Below are 22,665 nucleotides of genomic sequence, written 5' to 3'. Positions count from 1 at the left end.
ATAGAGAGGATAGGATGAATGAGGAGTACTGCTGATGATAGTAGATGAATTGCAGCCAAATAGAATAGGTGACAGGCAAAAGGATCTGTTTCATTTGAAGCAGTATGGTTGAGATTAAGACCATTAAGACAAAATATGCAGTTAGTTGTTGCTATAGGCCAGAGAGTTCCATAGATGATCTGGAAGCCAGGAATTGCAATGACTTGACCAGTACAATGAGTACTGGTCAAGTGATTATTATAGGGGATTTCAACTATGGAGATATAAACTGGAATGAAGAAAGATCACATGGCTGAAAGGAAATATAATTTATACACCTGGAAAGAGATAATTACTTAAGGCACCATGTGATGGAGGGGACTAGGAGTGGGAAATTATTGGATCTGGTCATAGGATCAAAAGAGCTATCCATAACCAAGGTGACAACATTACCTCCAATTGGTGAAAGTGACCATGTGGTCTTGACTTAGGAAATTGTAAAACATGAGGAATATTCTATCAAGAAGGAGTATTTGGAAGGTATTATGACATGCAAGGTGACAACATTACCTCCAATTCACCAATTGGAGGTAATGTTGTCACCTTGGTTATGAATAGCTCTTCTGATCCTATGACCAGGTCCAATACTCTCCCACTCCTAGTCCCCTCCATCACATGGTGCCTTAACTATAAGGCAGGTATTATGACATGCTTAGGAAAAAGCTTCAATCTGTACCATGGCATAAAACACTACAGGGTAAGGATATTAGTAGTGCATGGGATATAGTCATGGTCATCTAGAGCAGTGCTTCCCAGACTGTGGGCTGTGGGCTGTAGGTTTTGTTGAGGGGGGGGCCATGAAATAATGAAAACAAATTTAAAATGTTTTAAGACTAAGTAGATTTTTTTTATTTTAAAAGAAACGTATATTTAACTTTTATTATTTATTATTTCTTTTTTGTTATTTTTTATATTTTAATGGAAAAATTCACACATTGGTGTTGGTTCACAAACTTTGCTTCCTGCGTATTTCGGCACTTAATGAATATTAGTAAATATTGCTTATTCATATGTTTCATTTCAAAGCAGTGTTTAATTGTATTCACTTTGAAGGCTCTCCGGGGAAGCTCCAAATCTTCCTGTCCCTTTCATCATGCGTTCGTAATCAGGGACTGTTGATATTGACTTTATATACGTGGGCTGTTCAATAAGTAATAAGACTAATTTTACTGTGGTGAAACCACTCATCACAATATTAATTTCTGTGGAATAAAAAAATGTTGCTGTATGTATTAACAAAAGAGGGTGATAGATGGCATATATGGGCTGATGTGCCAGAGTATTATGTGACTAAACGCAAGTGCTCATCGGCACGCCTATGAGGTGCAACCAGTCTTCGAAATGGAAGCGTCCTTGGAACAGCGTTATGCGATTAAATTTTGTGTGCATTTGCAAAAATCGGCATCGGACACTTTTAACATGATACGCGAAGCTTTCTACGATGAAGCAATGTCAAGGGCAAGTGTTTTTTGCTGGCATAAAACTTCTAAGGAAGGAAGGCAAAATGTGGAAGATCTTGAACGTGAGGGAAGACCTTCAACATCCATCACAGAGACAATGATCAACACAGCAGCGATTATCATCAAGCACGTCAAAAGGAAGCGTCCATTGCTGAAGAATGGCTTCTTATTGCACCACGATAATGCAAGGCCACATATTGCTGGTTGTGTAGTGGACGTTTTGCAGAAGAACAACACAGATATCCTATCATACCCTCTATGCAGTCCTGATCTCGCACCGTGCGATTTCTGGCTGTTTCCTCAGCTCAAGAAACCACTAAGAGGCCGCCATTTCGAAAGCAACAAAGCATGTGTAAAAGCTACAGAGGCAATTTTGAAAGAACTCTCAAAAAACGGACTTTCACATGTGTTTAAGAAGTGGACACAACATTGGGACAAATGCATCCCGTCTCACGGTAGTTACTCGAAAAAGACCATGTAAATGATGACGATTAAAGGTAATCTGTTTTCTGTATAAATATAGTCTTATTACTTATTGAACAGCCTACCTACATATCAAAACTTGTTTTATATTATCACTGTCATCCAAGCTAGTTTTCTGTTACCAATAAAAGTTTCGCATATACTTCACACATGAAAAAAAACTTAAGCAAGTTCATGTGGGGAGATAGTAACTCGCTTGCAGTGGTAAACAACATGCCCTCCCTAACAGCCACTATACTGCAGAGGCAATAAAAACAAGTACTTTTATTATGCCAGTGAATAAGGTATGAGGAGTCTGTGTAATATATTTCTCAACAAATAGTGCAATTAGCGACAACTGGGATAAAAACACACTAATTAATGAATCACATGTCCTCTCATACAGAAACTATGCTGTATAGACTGAAACAAAACCATATGTTGCATGGGCAAACACAATATCTAACTAAAAACTATTGTTATTAATTAGATGTGTGTGAGTTCGATTTCCCAAGGCAGCAATAAAATTCAACCGAACGTGTTAAAATTCATAAAAGTGTTAAAACTAAGTAATATATATATATAATGAATGTTATGGCAGTTTCACATATGGAATTCGGTTGAAGAGAGTTAGCATTTCAACTCAATTGTCAGCTATGCTTTTATCTTTCGGTTGCGCGATCTTTTGTTAATACCGCACCAATCATATGCACGTTTTAATAACCTGCCTTTGCTGTCTATTTTGCGTTAGGCTTAATTACAGTAAAGGGAGAAAAGTTACAAAAGAGAAAAATGTTCTTGGTCCGGGGATTCCCTTATTCAGGTAATATTCACTAATTTCATGTTATCAGTCTGTGGTGTGCCAATATCGGTAAGTGGTGATATTATTTGATCTATTCTACGTTAAAAAATGTAACCCTGAGATGGATAAATGGCTGATAAAAAATAAAAAAAAATTCCCATGAACAATCAGAAGAAGCAGAAACAGACTCATAAAAAATGACAGTATTTCATATTTTACCAGAACGGCCCGCATCGTCTTCAGAACCAAACGGTAAGAGGCAAAAAATGTAATATATGCATTTGATTTTTGCAATATTTGCTGTGTATGTTTTGTATTGAATATAAATACAATAAATATTATAATAATATATCTCTCTATTATGATTTTTTTTTCGAAAAATCGTAATTTTTTGTGAAATATTTTAATTTTTGCAAAGGGGGCCCTGACATCCAGAAGTTAGGGAAGCACTGATCTAGAGGAAGGACTGTTAAATTGTCCTAGGGTAAGGAGGGTTAATTGGGTAGGAGTTGGATGAGTAACATCATTAAGCACGAACTGCAGAAGAAGAAGAAGAAGATGCTGTGGATGGCATACAAAGAGAAAGGTGAACTGCCAACTCATGAACAATACAAGTCTCAGGCAAGAAAGGTGACCAGAATGGCAAGGAAGTCAAAATCAGATTATGAGAAGAATCTAGCTGAGGAGACCAAATAAAATCCCAAAGAGCTCTTTCATTATGTGGCAAGTAAGAGGAAGAATGACTATGGAGAGAACTGCCAACTCATGAACAATACAAGTCTCAGGCAAGAAAGGTGACCAGAATGGCAAGGAAGTCAAAATCAGATTATGAGAAGAATCTAGCTGAGGAGGCCAAATAAAATCCCAAAGAGCTCTTTCATTATGTGGCAAGTAAGAGAAAGAATGACTATGGAGGATTAACCTTAATGAGTGATGAAGGTCATGAGGAGACAGAAGCAGATAAAATAGTTTAGTTACTGAGTGATCACTTTGCAAGGGTATTTCATTCTAGTGAGGTTACTGCTTTAACCTACTGTATGTGACAGACGCAAATGTGGGAATAGAGTTGGAGGAAATAGAGGTTCTTAGGATATTGTAGAATCTCAATGTAGATAGAGCTGTGGGATTAGATTGGATATCAGCTAGGGTTCTGCAAGAATGTGCAAGGGAAACTGGCAATGCCTTTGACTAGGCTCTTTAATTTAAGTGTCAGCTCTGATAGAGTTCCAAGGGAGTGGAAAGAGAGCAAAATAATTCCTTTGCACAAAGGAGGTTCTAAGACTGCAGTAGCAAATTATAGACCAATCAGTATCTCAGGAGTGGTGGTAAAAGTACTTAAAAAACTGGTAAAAAAGAGAATTCAAGAATGGGTAAAAAAACAAATGATACTGCATGAGGGTCATCATGGTTTTGTGAAGGGTCAGTCATGCCTTAGTAATTTATGAACTTTTTATAATAGAGTAGTGGCTGAGTTCAATAAAGGAAATGGCTGCAGAATGATTTTGCTGGATTTTGCAAAGTCGTTTGACAGAATATCACATGGAACTCTGTTATGTAAATTAGAACAAATGAGGATGGATATAACCCTGGTTAAGTGGATAAGAGGATTGCTGCTGGACAGATATCAAAAATTTATATGGAGAGGCAGAATCGTGGCGAAAACAGGTGCTATTCATGTGCCACAAGAAGGTTCAGTGCTGGAACCATTGCTATTTAATGGTACATAAATGGAATAGGAAAGAACCTGAAAGGAAATATTCAGTTGTTTGCTGATGATGCAAATTAGTTAGAGTAATAGTTAATCAAGGCAATGTGGAGAGCTTGCAGGACAATTTAAATAGGCTCTCGTTATGGGCAAAAGTTAATGGGTGTCAGTTTAATGTTGAGAAATGTAAAGTTATGCATTTGGATATATAGTTTACAAGCCATGTATCACATTGATGACACTGTTCTCTAGGAAATAGATGAAGCTAGAGATTTAGGGGTGGTGGTAGATAGAGTTAAAGTTTAGAAGACATATTGCTAAGGTTGCTAAAGTAGCCCATAACATTACTTGGCTATTGAAGAACACACAAGTAGAGATAAGAAAGTTGTTGTATCTCTTTATAAGGCCTTGTACATCCACATCTGGATTACTGTGTTCAAGTCTGCTCCCCTAAGTTTCTTCGGAATGAGAAAGCGATGGAGAGGATTCATAGGTGAGGGACCAAGATGGTGAGTGGCCTGTGGAATTCCCTATGAGGATAGATGGAAGGTGTGTGGATTGCAGAAGTTTCTTCATAGGAGAAAAAGAAGAAATATGATAGAAACATTTAAGTTGCTTAAAGGGTTTTATAGGATAGATACATGGGAAATGTTTCAGCACTTGGGTAGAGGGACCAGAACAAGGGGTCTTCCCTGGAAGTTGAATGAAGGTGTTGTTAGTAGGGGATGAGGACTAGATTTTTTGCTTGGAAAGTTGTGAATGAGTGGAGTGGGTTGTTAGAGTCGGTTGTGAGTGTTTTGTCTGTTAATGGATTCATGGAGAGATATGATTGATTCTGTGGATGGATTGGGTCTCCTGTGATGAGTCTTCGGATTGCATGCATCTTCCTGTGTAATAATAATAATAATAACAATAATAATGATTTGAACTTCAGACACACACACAGATTCAAAATCTGTGCATGTACTATCAAGTTCCACACTTTGGAACTTGATAGTACATGCACAGGACCAGAACAAGGGGTCGTCCCTGGACTAGATTTTTTGCTCGGAGAGTTGTTAATGAGTGAAGTAGGTTGTTAGTGTCAGTTGTGAGTGTTTTGTCTGTTAATGGATTCACGGAGAGATATAATTGATTGTGTGGATGGATTGGGTCTCCTGTGATGAGTCTTCGGATTGCATGCATCTTCCTGTTGAGAAATGTAAAGTGTAATAATAATAATAATAACAATAATAATAATGATTTGAACTTCAGACACACACACAGATTCAAAAGCTGTGCACGTACTATCAAGTTCCACACTTTGTTAACACAATTCCTCTGCAATCATTAACATCACTCTCCCCTCCTCTTTTCACCTTTCTATCCATCTAGATAATTATATATCCTTCCATTTCTATTCCCGATATCACATCATCCTCACACAACCAACTTTCACTTATACCAATTATCTTTGGGCATACTGTCTCAATCAATGCAACAAACTCAGCTTTCTTATTTCAAATACTCCTTACATTTGTGTGCACACAATAATCACTGTGTCTTTGAGGCCATTCTACCAGCACCAGCATTCTCTATTCTGGTTGCTATACCACACCTCTCTCTTTGGTCTGACCACTCCCTTTCTCTGATATTGACTTTGATTTTTATTCATACCTGTTTCTTCCTCACCTTTATGCATTCCATCACCTTATTCTCAGACTCTGATCATTTGCTGCATGAAACTTCTTCCTTCTCAGAAAAACAAACAAACAATGGTTCAAGAACTGATCCCTTAGACACACACACACACACCACTGGACACTATAAAATGGCAGAATTCCCCCCCCACACACACCCCCACATACCACTTTCTGATTCTTTCCATCAGCCACCCATTTATCCAAAGCAAAGTCCTGCAGTATAACAGTGCATCCATTCCCTTTATCCACTTCATCATATCATTGTTATAAAATATCATCAAACTGCTCAGCCATGGTCTCCCTTTAGTAAACCCATGCTGCTATTCCTTGCAAGTTATAGGGTATAGCTTGTTTGTCCACCTGTTTCTGTATATGAAATCTTACCAATCTTCTCTAAAATCTTGACATTCACTCTAGAGATAGTAATGTCAATTGTCAGACACATCAGTCTTTGTACTGCCCTTGTTCAGTGGATTATACATTCTTTCCTCTCCTGTGCAATATTCCCTGTTCTGAGGCTCAAATTATATAGCCCAGTTAAAGGAACAGTCTTTTCAGATTAATATTCTTTCAGCATCTGTGCTGATCTCCCATCTGTCCCTGTTATCAAATTTTGCTAATATTATGCAAAAACTCTAGTACCTCTTACTTATGCCTACTTATGCAATGCTACAGCACTGAGACAGTATAATAGCAATGTTACAGCACTGAGACAGTATAATAGCAATGTTACAGCACTGAGACAGCTGTCAAGGGTGCTGGTGTCAAAAGGATGCCAGTGATGGAATATCTTATTCCATCACTTTTGAACCATGGAATGCATTGCCTGATAGAGCGAGAACAGTCAATGAATTTAAGGAGTGGTATGATAGACTTTGTGTTTCTTAGGAAGGACCTCCCGCAATGAGTCTTTTCACTCCATGGAGGCCTGAATAATAATAATAATAATAATAATAATAATAATAATAATAATGTATCTCTGTTTCTTTTCTAATGTAGTGGTAGCAGTGTTTATGATGTTACTTACACCATTTTGATAAATCTAGGCAAGTGAGTACTTGATGTTTGCACTATTGCATATGTTTCTGACACAGGGATATCATCTGCATTCAGTAAAGTTATTCTTCTGCATTAATTCTTTCTTTTAATTGTAGCATGATGGTAAAATTCTTTTTGTCGACTTTAGCCTGTGCAGCAGTCAGTTTCTTTCATATTCCAACGTAGTTTTTTTGTACAATATTTAGAACTTTTCTAGCATGCACTTATATACATATGTCTGATGTTGATAATAACAATATTTCATAACTCCTCTTACTCTTGTTCTCATGATATTCTTTTCACATCCATCTTGTTATGGATTGTTTGCTTAATTAGACTGCACATTCAGTTTATTCCTATCCTATTTGGTTTTTTTAACTCTTAGGAGACATTTAGACACCACATCATTTAAGCATCATTCCAAAGCTTCCCAAGCACTGCTTATATCCTGCCTATTCAGTAACTGATACTCTGAGACCAAAGGTATTATTCTTTTGAGTTTGTCACAGTTTCCAGATTTGTAGTTCAGAATGTAACCTGTCTTGATTGGAGTATCCATACATTGCCTTCTTCTCAGTTTGATCACTGTCATCAACAGTTACATTCTTAAATGAGGCACTTTCTGATGCTGTTATCAAATCTAGTACTATCTGTCCTCAAATTTCTTCTTTTACATTCTCTCTGAGAAAGTTGTTTTGCAACAGTTGAATAAATTATCTTTCATTCTTAACATGAATTTTCTCTACTACCCAATCAATATTCAGATAATTGAAGTCACCATAATAATTACTTGTTTAGTATACCCACAAGGGTAATTTGGTGATACATTTCTTCTTCATCTGTTGCAATCCATCAACTTTAAACCATTCCAACTTTCCTTCAAATTCGCTCCATAGATTTACAAACTGAACCCCCCTTTGTGTCACATATCTCAGCCACCTTACTATTCCTTATCTCTGTTCTCCTTCTTAGTTCACTATTGTCATATCTGAGCAACACATTATCGAGTTTTCCAACAACACTATTCTCTGCCTGCCACAACAGGTTCCTCAAGTCTCTATCAACATTATTTTTTTCCCCAACTAAGTCATTTGTGCCCACTAACTACCACTAATTTTTGATGCCCACTCATTCCTTTTCTGCAATGTATCAGTTATTTGTTTCATTGTTCCACCCAGAATCTAAGGTCTCGACTGGGCTACATATCGATTACTCTCTACACTATATGTGCAGTGAGTAATCAATATGTAGAGAGTAACCGGTTTTCAAGGGAACAAGGAAAGGATATCTTGGAGATGATCCAATGAAATTGATTAAGGCAGTTTTTGGAATATTGCATTGAGAATAGATTGAGGAAATGCTATTGCATACACTATGATTAATTGAAAGGGGAAAGGATATTATTGAGACATTATTATTGTTGAAATCTCACCTCCATGGAGTCAAAGGACTCATTTCAGGAGATTCATGCTCTCTTATGCAAAAACATAATTCAACTGCTCCTTAAACACATTCTTAGTTTCCACACTCATCACACTTTCAGGTACTGCATTCCACTTACTAATTACTCTCCATATAAAGAACCTGCTTCTCACTCTTCTTATATGGTTTCCAGGGATGGCCTTTAGATCTACCTTTGCCTCCCTCTACTTGATGAAAAATCTCCTCCACATTAGTCTGGTAACAGCCCTTATCAATTTATATGTTTCAATCATATCTGCTCTTTTCTTTTATTGCATTCTCTCAATTGCTCCTCATATCTGACATTCCATAGACCTGCATAATACCTTCTACTACTTCCTGCTACCAACATATAAGTTGGTAGGAAGTTGTTACAGGTCAACATTGAAAAAATTTTTTATTGACTGGAGGAAGACAGCAGGAAAAATAAGCTTACTAAGTCATTGCCCACGACACTGACTTAGTAAACTGTCTCTGGACCCTCTACAATACATGCTCATCCCCTTCAAAACCAATGATCAAATCTATGCACAGTAGTCCATATGTGATCTGATCAAAGCCTCATACAAGGGAAGCATAACCTCTTTGCTTCTGCATGTCAACATTCTCCTCATTATTGCTATAATCTTTTGTGATGTTCTTATAATTTTAGCAAAATGTTACACCTAAACAACTTCATGTGGAATACCATTCATTCAGAACCCATCATTTGGAATACTTGCATCTCATCCAATTTCCCCATTGACTGTATACTCTGCATCTCAACCTTGTCTACCAAATTTCCAGATTTTGCTCTCGGCAACAAGAAACTGGTTACTTGCCCACAAAATTTCTTCACTGATTTGCACACTTGAGATCCTCCTGCAAGGACACAATATCTGCTCTACTTCTCATAGTTCTTCCCAACTTTGAAAATCATCAGCAGACAGCTGCACATCTCTAGATAAGCCTATCCCAATGTCATTAGTATACAAGGTGAACAAAAATGGTCCCAAGACATCTCTGTGTTACTCAACTAGTTACCTTCCTCTTTTGAGATACCATTCTCCATACACAATTTGCTGATACCTATTTAATAGCTAATCAGCTAAAGTCTTCGAAAAATACAAGTACACTACTGTATATTCATTTATATTCACTCCTTTATTGAGTGAATTTGCCACCTTCTCTTAATATGTAAGCAGATTACTAAAACATGACCCACCCTCCCTAACAAATCCATGTTAGCCATCATAAAGAATTCTGATTTTTTCAATCATAGGCTTCACTGACTTCTCTAACACCTTAACAACAACTGCAGACATACAGATTAGCCTATAAATTGTGGCCTTGATCTTATCCCCTCCCCCATGTGGAGCAGAACAATTTTTCCTACCTTCCATTTCTTTGGGACTCTCCCTGTTCCATGCATTGAGTTAAACAAGTGTGCCAAAGATGTCATTAATTCACTAGAGCATTCTTTCAAGATATGTAGTGTTGTACATCCACACTTCATAGAACCGAGGATGGCAATGTGCCAAGAATAGTCAATTTATGCTGAAGGGGAGAAAGAAATAAAGGATGTACAAATTGGTCACCAACATGCAGAATCACGTGCTTTATATCTAAATTTTCCAACTGTTATACAAGCCAAAATAGTTACCACTTTTTTAAGAACTAGAATTTTCATAAAAGAAAACCTAATTTTCTGACGTATAATAATAAACACTCATCCCATGAAATACATTGATTACCCTAATATCAGAATGGATTCTCCTTCTTTGCAGAAGTGTTGAAGGGTCTTGCATCTGTGGGTGTGCAGTAATATATTTTCGAGTGCTACCTTTATCAACATCAGGTTTACTTAATTCGCCCTATACCTCATTCATATCTGCTGTATCACTTATCAGTCTGCCAGTATCATCCTCCCATAGTCGTTTTCTTCTGCTTGCCACATATCAAAAGAACTCAATAGAATTTTTCTTAGCTTGATTGGCAAATTTCTGCTCATACTGCACTTTTGCTGTCCTCCTTACCAACAAAGTTATCTTCCTGGCCTGCTCTTTGTATTCTTCATGCGACTGAATATTACAGCATTCATCTTATGCCTGTACAGTACCTTCTTCTTCTTCTTCTGGATTTCTTCTTTTTCTTCTTTCTACCAACATATAAGTTGGTAGGAAGTTGTTACAGGTCGACATTGAAGAAATTTTTCATAGAATGGAGGAAGACAGGGGGCAGAATAAGAAACAACCATTGGAAATGGTTTAAGTGAATATTCTAAGGGAGTGAGGAGCATATTTTCTGAATGGAGAATGGTTGGTGAGCAGAATGAATTGCATTTGAATTGCAGTGGGCCAAGTACTGCGGACGTGTTTTGAAGAGCTCCTGATTCAGATAAGTTTTTACTAGGAATAATTAAGTATATATGCGTAATTGTTTGAGTAAGAGTGGCTGTAAATGTTGTACGCTACCGGTATTATTAGTGTGGGTTTTTTTTTCTTGTCTAAACTAAATTACGAAATCGTTATTATTAGACCTAGTAACCGGCAGAGAGAAAAAAAAAAAAATGGCGGCGGCATTGTCATTCCATGATTTGAATGTAGATTTCAGTCGTTTCGTTAAGTGTGAGGTCTGTTATATGTATTCCTTCGATTACATAAATGATTTGTGGATGTTTAGTGCGGATGGAAGAAGGGTGTGTGCGAAGTGTGACCTGAACGAAGAACTAATGAATGCGAATATGAAATTGATGACAGAAAGTGCTAGTACTGATTGTGTCGCGATTGCACATTTGAAAGAAATGGATGGTGAGCAAGAGAAGCAAAAAAATGTTAAAAAATCAGGAAAAAAGAAAAAGAGCGATTTGACAACCGTAACGGATGTTAAAAGGGACGAAAGTGAGGTGGAAAGAAACGAAATTGAGAGAACGAATGAAAGTAGAACTTGTGTAATGCAGAAATCGCAAGTAAAAAAAATCGAAAGAATAAATGATGGCAAAAGTTCGACGCATGTTGGACCGAAAGTACTGAAACAAAGAAAGATGAATGACAGTAAAAGTGAGAAGAATGATAGCGAAAGTTGGACGCATGTTAGTCCGAAAGTACGGAAACAAAGAAAGATAAATGAGAGTGAAAGTGAGAAGAATGATAGTGAACGTTGGACGTATGTTGGACCGAAAGTACGGAAACAAAGAAGGATGAATGAGAGGGAATGTGAGAAGAGGGGGTCAAGAGTTAGAAAGTTAGAAAGATTTAATGATAGAGAGAATGTGTCGCGAGGTTCAGAAAGTGAATTAGATTGGATGAGGCAAGAAAGGAAATGGATGCGGAATGAAATTAAGAGAATTCAGGTCAAAACTATTAAAATAAATCATGATGGCATGAAAGAGTTAACGAAAGATGAGCGAGTGGCGTTGTATGGCGACTCCATTATTAAAGGTGTGCTAGAGGATAAAATGCACAAGGTATGTTTTCCAGGCGGTAAAATAAGTAGAGTGATTGAGGCATTGGATATGAGGCAGGAGCGAGCAAAAGAGTTAATTGTATTAATTGGTACAAATGATTTGAGAGAGAACAAAGAGCATGTCAGAATGAATGTCAAGAGACTGCTTGGAAAGATAAAAGAGAATAGTGTGACAGGAAGGGTGGTCAGTGTGTTGCCTAGGTATGATTGTGGTGAAATGAGGCGGAGAGCAAGGATTATGAATGGTATTCTGGCTGAAATGTGTGAGGAGATGGGTGTACAGTTTGTTAATGTGTGGAATGAGTTTGAGGGACGAAGTGAGCTGTATGGGAGCGATGGACTGCATTTGAGTGGTTATGGTGTGAGTCGCTTGGAGAGACTGCTGCTGGAAGGTAGAGAAGTGAATAGAGAAAATGAATCAGATCGAGAGGGGAGTGATGTGGAAGAGCAGGAGAGTAAGACAGGAGAGATTGAAGAAGTGGAAATGAATGGAGAGGTGAGTGGTATGAGTATAGAAAATGAGAGAATGGGTGTGCAAGAGGAGCAGGGAAACGGGGAGGACCAGAGTGGACAGGGATACACAGCGTGAGAAAGGTGGATGCTCCAAGAGGAGGTGAGAGCATGTGTAGGCAGGAAAGTAATGGGATGACCAGGGATCAAGAGGAAACAGATGTTGTTGCAAAGGGTTCTAAAATGAAGAATCAGAAAGAGAAATGGCCCCAGTCCAGCATGGAGAGAGCACATCGAGTGAATGGTATCAGTGGAACTAGCTGTAGATCCAGAAATGAGTTGTTGTGTTTGTATACCAATGCTAGAAGCATAAGAAACAAGGCGGATGAAATGGTTGCACTAATTGTGTCTATGTACCCAGAGATTGTTGGAATAAATGAGACATGGTTAGATGAGGACGACATCCTGACAGGAATAGAGATGGAAAGGTATGATGTGTTTCGTGAGGATAGAAGGGATAAAAAGGGAGGGGGAGTGCTATTGATGATAGAGAAAGAGTTATGTCCATACAAGGTAGAGATGCAAGAGGGAAATAGAGACAGTTGTTTTGAGGCAGTATGGTGTGAGATAGAGGTGAATAGAATCAAATACTTGGTGGGATGTTGTTATAGACCTGGTAATGTGGATGGTGGTGATAGTGAAATGTATAGTCAAATAAGCCAAGCAAATAAGAAAAGGGTGATCATTATGGGTGATTTTAATTATGGCAATATAGACTGGATTGAAGAGATAGCAACTGGAAGTAAAGAAAATGAGTTTCTTGAGTTTTTGAGGGATAACTACCTCAGACAGTATGTAACAGAGGGCATACGAGGATTAAGGGTCTTGGATTTGGTCATCTCATCGGAGGATTAATTATAAATGAGGTGTCAAATCATCCACCAATTGGTGAAAGTGACCATGAGGTGATTACCTGGGTGGTTGCCAGCAGTGCAAGGACCCCTGTGAAAAAAGGGTATATGTGGAACTACAAGGGGGGTGATTATGAAGAGCTCAGGAGACAGCTTGCAGATGTAGAATGGAATGAGGAGTTAGCTGGAAAAGAGATCAATGCAGCTTGGGGGATTTTCAAAAACTATTTAGTAGATGGAATGTCTAAATGTATACCACGGGTGAGAAGGTTAAATAAGGTAGGTGTGAGATGGATGAATAAAGAGATTAAGCGTGTGGACAGACTTATGTGTTCGTCGAACATGTTGTTTATTATTTTAACGGTATAATAGAACACAGAAACTAAGTAAATAATTAATTTATTGACTTGATGCTGATATTTCGCTGGTATTATAACCAGCATCTTCAGAGCACAAAAACACTGTTTGTCACAATACGCGAGACTAAAACAACATGGTGTACTTAACCCAAATTGTAGCAGCAGCACAAAGACTAGAGTCCTGATTTTGGCGCCCTCTGTCTGAAAAAAAAAAAAAAAAAAAAAAAAAAAACACTATCATATATTACTAGAGTCCTTTGGGTTAAGTACACCATGTTGTTTTAGTCTCGCGTATTGTGACAAACAGTGTTTTTGTGCTCTGAAGATGCTGGTTATAATACCAGCGAAATATCAGCATCAAGTCAATAAATTAATTATTTACTTAGTTTCTGTGTTCTATTATACCGTTAAAATAATAAACAACAAAGAGATTAAGCATGCAATACAGAAAAAAAAGGCATTGTGGAGACAGCATAAGAGAAGTGGAAGTAACCAACTTCATGAGGTCTACAAAGACCAGGCAAGGAGGGTGACTTGGTTGGTGAGAGTAGCTAAAGAGAGGTATGAACAGCAGTTAGCTAATGAAGCCAAAAAGAATCCTAGGGAGTTCTTTCGATATGTAGCCAGCAAAAGAAAGAATGATTATGGAAGGATGACATTGATTGGAGGAAATGGTATAAAGACAGCTGTTGCAGAATGTGTTATGGAGATACTTAATGAGCAATTCATAAAGATCTTTCAATCTTATGAATGTGACTTCATGGAGAGATTAAGAGCAGTTGATGATGGGGAGGAGAGACTGACTGTAAGTGAGCAAGAGGTGTTTGGGGAGTTGAGTAAACTAGATGTAAATAAGGCTGTGGGACTTGATAATATATCACCACGTATTCTGAAGGAGTGTGCCAGAGAGTTGACACCTGCCTTGACATATTTTTTTAATACGAGTCTTGCACTTGGTCAAGTTCCTAAAGAGTGGAAGGAGGGCAAGATTGTGCCACTTCATAAAGGAGGTGATCGAACTCAAGCATCAAACTATAGGCCTATCTGTGTGTCAGGTGTTATGGTTCCTTCTCCTAGTTGTTGGAGAAGCTTGTGAGAACTAGGATCCAGAGTTGGGTTGACAACAATGGTATAATCTTTGATGGACAGCATGGATTTGCTAAAGGGAGGTCATGTTTTAGTAATCTACTTACTTATTACAATAAAGTGACTGCTTCCTTGGACAGAGGAGAAGGATACACAGTAATATACTTGGATTTCACAAAGGCTTTTGATAGAGTACCTCATGATAAGTTGACAGTCAAACTAGAGCAGATGGGGTTGGATATTAGATTAGTGCATTGGATTGGAGACTGGCTATCTGATAGGTATCAACAAGTTGTGTATGGGGGTGCAATATCCAGGAAAAGGAAAGTCACTAGTGGAGTGCCTCAGGGGTCTGTTTTAGGGCCATTACTATTTAACTTATATATTAATGATATTGGTGAAGATTTGGATGGAGATATTCAGTTGTTTGCAGATGATGCAAAGTTGGGACGAACCATAAAGAGTAGTGAAGATGTTGTGGCCTTGCAAGAAGACTTGAATAAATTGAGTGATTGGGCAAGCAAATGGGGATGTGAGTTCAATGTTGCAAAATGTAAAGTTTTAAAATTTGGAAAACAAAGATGGGATGCAGAATTTATGCTTGGTGAGAATATATTGTTGGAAGTAGAGGAAATAAGAGATCTGGGGGTGATAGTGGATAAGGATCTAAAATTTAGGGGACACATCGCCAAAATTGTGAAGACAACACAAATACTTCTGGGAATGATGTGGAGGACACTGACATGTAGAAGTAGGGAGATACTTGTTCCAATGTATAAGGCTTTGATTAGGCCACACTTGGACTATTGTGCCCAGATTTGGTCACCGGGTTTTCAGAAGGATGAAGAGATGTTGGAAAGGGTCCAAAGGCGACTGACTAAGGTAGTTTCTGACCTCTGGAATGTTGAGTATGAGGAAAGATTGAAAAGATGTAATTTGCAGAGTCTCGTGGAGAGAAGGAAGAGGGGAGATATGATAGAGACCTACAAGTTGGTAAGGGGTTGTTATAGGATCAATGGTGGAGAAGTTCTACAGAGAATAGTGGGAGATCAGGGGAGAACCAGAGGTCATCCCTGGAAACTGTATAAGGAGGGTGTGAGTAAGGGAGTGAGAGGCAGGTTTTTTTCGTGCAGAGTTGTGAGTGATTGGAATGCCTTGCCTGAGAGCGTGGTGTCTGCAAGTAGTTTGAATGTGTTTAAGACACGGTATGATGAGATGTGTGTGTAAGATAAAAGGACCTCCTAGATGAGTCTTTGACTCCATGAGGTCTTGTTTAATAATAATAATAATAATAATTTCTGAGTGCAGAAATGGTGAATGAGTTTAAGGAATAAATCAGTAAGATTTTTTGGGAAAGTATCAACCTTTGTGATTAGTTTTTTAACTTCATAAAGCTCTACTACTACTACTACTAATAATAATCAGAATTTATCCTTATTTGAAATTTTTGTGCCTTAATTTTAGAAGAAATCATGTTAAAATCTAGATGCGAATTTAACTCACATGCATTCAAATTCTATTTATCATGCAGTAGTATAATATTTTTATACTTTCTTTATTTTGGATTATATTATCATTTTATTGCAGACAGTGGAAGTAGGAAAAATGGCAGAATTTATCTGTAAAGTAGAATCTAAGGAAAAGACAATAGTTAATTGGTACAAGTAAGTACTATTGGACAAAATTTATATTTTCTAAAGGTATTATTTAGAATTTATCAGTGTTTCTTTCCTTCAAGTTGTATAGTCAAAGAAACAAAGTATTTTTAGTTACATATTATTGTTTTAAATGATTAAGTATGAATCTAAGATTTTGAAATCTGTAAGTTTTGTGGTCGTCTTTTCTTGCATATTATATAAGATTGTTCACATATTCACAGTACATTATCAATTTGTTTATATTGATTGGTTTCAAAGGCTTATTTCTCCTTTATAAAATATACTTAAAAATGTTCAGGATACAGAGTTTTTTTTTTTTTTTTTACAACATTCAGAAGATTAAAAATGTTACAGAAATCTTCCTTCCATTACGATAGCAAAATTAGTTATATAAAACTAAAGTATTAATGTATTAAAAGGTAGGGCATAAAGGATCTGTTTTGGTACATTAAGTTTTGCATTCTGTCTGGCTATAACAATGATGGATTAATATATCCTTCATATTAATAATTAACTTGTAAGAATGAATCCTTTTAGGTCTGTAACTATAATAATTCATGTATGCACCCAAATAGAGTTCACTTATGAAGAATATAACTTTCTCATATGGGATAGCTATTACATTGAACAGAATGCCCTCGTACAGTTTCTGTGGCCTCTGGTGACAACATTAGTCCCATGCATGCTCGGCTGCTGTTTGTTGCATGGTGGCTTTTGCCTGTCACTGTGGCTTCACTTAGTGGCAGACTTTGTCTGTGGATATGCTAGATTGAGATTGAGACTGCCACAACATTCACCAGCAAAACTAAGAGATAAAAGATTTAGTCAGGATCAATGAGAAAATGACCTTTTTTTAGGCCACTCACAAGTTTTTGGAACCCCAAGTGATTTGAACAAACTTATTTCTACCTGATTTCTAATAGAAACAACAGTTGAAAACAGCTGACATGCCAGTGAAATCAAATGAAGGACTAATAATAGGTGAACACATGGGCTCCTGGTCAGAGTCTGTGTCTTTTAAGCAGCGCAAACTAAAGCAACTCCATTGATGGAGGTTATTATTATTGCCGGCCTGGTTGGCCGAGTGGTTAGCGTATCTGTTCTCCAGCCAAAAGGCTGTGGATTCGAATCCCGACATGGGCATGGATGTTTTGTGATTGTCTGTGAAAATTACTAGTGGTGGTGGTCGGTGGTAGATGGCTTTGGTATATATGATAAAAGTAGTTGCTGTTTGTTGTAGTTGGTGGACTGACTGGTGGAGACGGAGAGTAGTGGAGTTGATGCCCTCCCTCGATGAGCCTTTGGACTCCCTGGAGATGTCATATAATAATAATAATAATTATTATTATTATTACTAATAATAATAATAATATTCACAGACATGGGACTAATGTAATAATAATAATAATTATTATTATTATTACTCCTGAAACTGAAAAATGTATAGATGAAAGAAATAAAGCAAGGAAACTCTACCCCTTAAACAGGAATAAAATAAATAAAGATAAACTAGACCCTTTAAATAACGAGGTGAATGAACTAATGACAAGAGACAAAGAAAATCAAAATAAATAAATACTGTGAGGAACTTGGAAATTATAATAAAACTGGGTATACTAGAAACACTTTTCAAATGATAAATTATATTTGTCACCATAAAACAAAAAGAAGTGGAAATATTGTCACACATGACAAAAACGGTAGACAGCTATCAGTAAACTCGAACTTGATGAAAGAATGGAGAAACTACTTTCAAGAATTACTGAATGTTGATAATCCCCAACATTCAAGTCAGCTAGCAGACCTGCATCTAACCATCACTCTACCAATAAATTGTGAAGACTTCACTGAAAAGGAACTAAAAATAGCAATAGATCAAACCAAGCAGGAACGTCTCTAGGCATTAATGGAATTATTATTATTATTATTACATCACACATCCAGGGAGTTCAAAGACTCATCGAGGGAGGGCATCAGAATCAGAGCAGAAGCTTTCAAAAATGCTAGGTATAATACATATTCCAATCTCCTTGCCATAATGAATCAAACTTTAAACACGAATAATACATCAACAATGGGAACAAGGTCTTATTGTCCCTACACCCAAAAAGGGCAGTCTTAATAGAATGGATAACTCCAGAGGTATTACTTTGCTATCAACTACAGCAAAAATCTACAATAGGATGATACTCAATAGAATAGACCCTTAACACCACTTTTAAGAAAAAACCAAGCTAGATTTCTAAAAAATCGATGTACAGTAGAATAGATATACATTGCATCAGAAGAATCATAGAAGGTTCAAGTGATAAAACTGACTCATTTTAACATTTATAGACTTCAAAAAAGCCTTTCACTCCATCAATAGAGAAGCAATGTTTAAAATACTCAGTTTCTATGGTCTACCCTCAAAAATATGATAGATATGATTGTATGGTATGCAATCATATATATATTGCCTCGGAGATATGATAGAGACCTACAAGTTGGTAAGGGGTTGTTATAGGATCAATGTTGGAGTATTTCTACAGAAAATAGTGGGAGATCAGGGGAGAACCAGAGGTCATCCCTGGAAACTGTAGAAGAGGGTGTGAGTAGGGGATTGAGAGGCAGGTTTTTTTCGTGCAGAGTTGTAAATGATTGGAATGCCTTGCCTGAGAGTGTGGTGTCTGCAAGGAATTTGAGTGTGTTTAAGACACGGTATGATGAGCTGTGTGTGTGATAAAGGGACCTCCCATATGTGTCTTTGACTCCATGAGGTCTTGGGGATAATAATAATAATAATAAATCATACAAGCTATCTCAGCACCTTATGAAGATTACAATGCTACAGTAATCTTTAAAACAGAAACATCTGAATCCTTACTGGTGACAACAGGAGTCCTTCAAGGTGATGTACTAGCACCTTATTTGTTTTTAATATGCTTGGACTACATCTTCTGGACCATCAACACAGAAGATCTTGGTTTTAACATTAAAACATCCACCCACACCATGCAAATAACTAATCTTAGTTTTGCTGACGATGTTGTACTTATTGATACAGAACCAACAAATGCACAAAAACATCTCAGTCTACTAGAGGCACAGGCTAAAATTATGCAACTATTTGTGCAACTCAGCCAACTTACTATTCCTTATCTCTGCTCTCCTTCTCAGTTCACTATTGTCATATCTGGGCAACACACTAATGACTTTTTCAACAACAATATTACTATTATTACTATTACTATTATTATTACTATTATTACGGGCAACTCCAGGGAGTCATTAGACTCATCGAGGGAGGCCCCAAATCATATTCATCACAACTATTCGACATTCATACAGTATCTATCATACCTCGCCTTAAACTCATTCACTGTCACTGCATCCACCACAGACTCAGGGAGCGCATTCCACTCATTCACTACTCTAAAAGTAAAGAACCCAGCTCTAACACCTTTACTAACCAAATTTTTTCCCAGTTTCCATGGATGTCCCCTAGTCCTCCCACAACCAGCCCTGTTCTCAAAAATATCTTCTGAATTAATTTTATAGAAACCCTTCAGTAATTTGAATGTCTCAATCATATCTCCCCTCCTCCGCCTATCAACCAATTTTTGCAACCCACAAATCCTCAACCTGTTCTCATACGATTCATTCCACAGACCTGCTATCATCTTGGTCACTCGCCTCTGGATCCTCTCCACCTCCTCCCCATCAAGAAGAAACCTAGGTGACCAAATCTGAGCATAGTAGTCGAGATGGGGTCTTATCAAGGCTCGATACAGAGGAACAATAACCTGCTTGTCTCTGCTTGTCAACGTATTCTTCAGCAAACAAGTGATTTGATGAGCTGATTTGGCCACTTTTGCAATGTGTTCCCTAAATTTCAATTCCTTATCCACCAACACTCCTAAATCTCGTGCCTCATCAATTTCATGGAGCACGGTTCCATCAATGCAGTAAACTGCCGCCAATCTTTTCACCCCAAAATGCATAACCTTACATTTTGCCACATTAAATTGACATCCATTCTCCTTAGTCCAGACCTCCAATCTATCCAAATCATCCTGCAAAATTTTGACGTCATCTGCATTCACCATTGCCCTACTCAACTTCGCATCATCCGCAAAAAAATGAACTGTTCCTCTCAGATCCTTTCCTATATCATTTATGAACAAATTAAACAGCAGTGGTCCAAGAACAGATCCTTGTGGCACACCACTAGTCACAGGCCATCTTGTGGACTCTACTCCTGAGTAAACCACTCTCTGATATCTCTCTGTCAACCACCCTCCTATCCATCTCACCAACCCTATGTCCATTCCCATATGCTGCAATTTACTGATTAGAATTCCATGTGGTATCCTGTCAAAGGCCTTAGCAAGGTCCAGTAGAATCACTGTAAACCCATTATCCTTATCCAGCTCAGCCGTCACTGTGTTATAATATGTGAGCAAGTTACTGAGGCATGACCTACCCTTCACAAAACCATGCTGTCCCTGATACAGTATCCCATTTTCTTCTATCCAATCTTGTATTTTCCTCTTGACTATTTTCTCTAAGACCTTGATAATGATTCCTGTTATGCTGATTGGCCGGTAATTTTCAACAGCAGCCTTGGAACCACCTTTGTGCAGTGGAACTATTTTCCCCTCTTTCCACCCCCTTGGGACTGACCCAGTCCTGAGGCTCAAATTAAACAAAATGGTCAAGGGCACTGACAATTCTTTGGCCGCTTCACGTACAACACGAGCTGGTATACCATCCAATCCCACAGATGTATTGACATTGGGGTTTTGTAATAGACTACTCATCTCCACTTCATTCATCACAATTCCAATATAAGCTGTTGGTTCTTCCATTCCTGCAAAGTCACCACCTGGAAGATATACTCTTGCAAAGTGCTCGCTCAGTAATTCCACAATATCGACTGATTCGGTTACCTCCCTACCCTCAGCATTTTTTAAGATCATTCTACCATGAGCATTTTTCCTTTTACTTGCAACATATTGAAAAAACTGTTTGGGATTCTCTTTAGCCTGCGTGGCCATTTTCCTTTCGTAATCTGCTTTTGCTTTTCTTACCACCCTTGTTACCATCCTGGCCTGAGCTTTATACTGTTCCTGCGCCTGATGGTCACCCTTCTCCTTAAATTCCCTCCACAATTGTTTCTTTTTTTGCAGCTCAAGCTTAATAGTGTTATTCATCCATTTAACCCCTACTTGATTTATTATTTGGACTCTTGGTATACAGTCAACCATTGCCTCCTGCAAGCAGTTCTTAACCACCTCCCATTCACTATCAACATCCAGCCCTTGCAGTTTTACATGCCATGGCATTGAGCCAAGCACACACCTAAGCTTTTCATACTTACCAGCCTGGTAATTCCACATGTACCCTGTCTTAATTGTAAATTCGACTCCTTTAGCCACCTCCCAAGTCATGACTTTATGGTCACTCTCACCAATTGGTGGCAACATGGTCATGTTCATTACAGCCACATTCTCAGTTGCAATTACTAGGTCCAGCACTCTCTACCCCCTGGTATTTTCCAATACATGTTGCTGTAGATAGTTGTCCCTTAATAACCGCATAAAATCCAATTCCTTCCTCCCATTTGCCCTCTCCTCTTTCCAGTCAATGTTACCATAATTGAAATCTCCCATAATAATTACCCTCCTTCCACTCATTTCTTCTATTTGCTTATGCATACTATCCCCACCATCCACTCCATCACCCGGTCTATAGCAGCACCCAATTGTATATTTTGTTCTGCTAGATTCTATCTCACACCAAACACCAAACAAAAATCAAATGTGCTTTTTTCCCCATCCTGCAGTTCAACTTCTATACTCCTTGGCTGAAGCTCATCAGCTATCATCAATAACACTCCTCCCCCCTTTTTATTCACCCTGTCACTCCTGAACACGCTATACCCGTCGCATTCAATCCCACTAGCTTTATCATCTTCTGTCAACCATGTTTCACTAATATCGACAACCTGTGGCCTGGAAGTGCCAACCATGGCCAAAAACTCTTCCTTCTTGTTTCTAATACTCCTGGCATTAGTGTACATGAATCGCAGAAGTCCATTTGTCCCATCCCTACTTTGATGCCTTA

The 22,665-nt window shown here is 37.9% G+C and overlaps 1 protein-coding gene across 1 annotated transcript in view; it reads left to right on the top strand.

The window, feature by feature from the left end:
• LOC150096673 (twitchin-like) overlaps positions 1–22,665 on the top strand; it is a 2,440,784-nt gene that overhangs the window by 214,217 nt on the left and 2,203,902 nt on the right. Inside the window, exon 11 of the mRNA XM_090408679.1 lies at positions 16,487–16,563. Coding sequence (XP_090264805.1) covers positions 16,487–16,563 — 77 coding nt within the window. The remainder of the gene's footprint in view (positions 1–16,486; positions 16,564–22,665) is intronic.

This window comes from Typopeltis vanoorti, chromosome 18 (assembly GCF_054136105.1).
Source record: "Typopeltis vanoorti isolate ZY-2024b chromosome 18, IOZ_Tvanoo_1.0, whole genome shotgun sequence".
In the NCBI taxonomy this organism is placed as follows: domain Eukaryota; kingdom Metazoa; phylum Arthropoda; class Arachnida; order Uropygi; family Thelyphonidae; genus Typopeltis; species Typopeltis vanoorti.
This window is presented reverse-complemented; position numbering and strand designations above follow the sequence as displayed.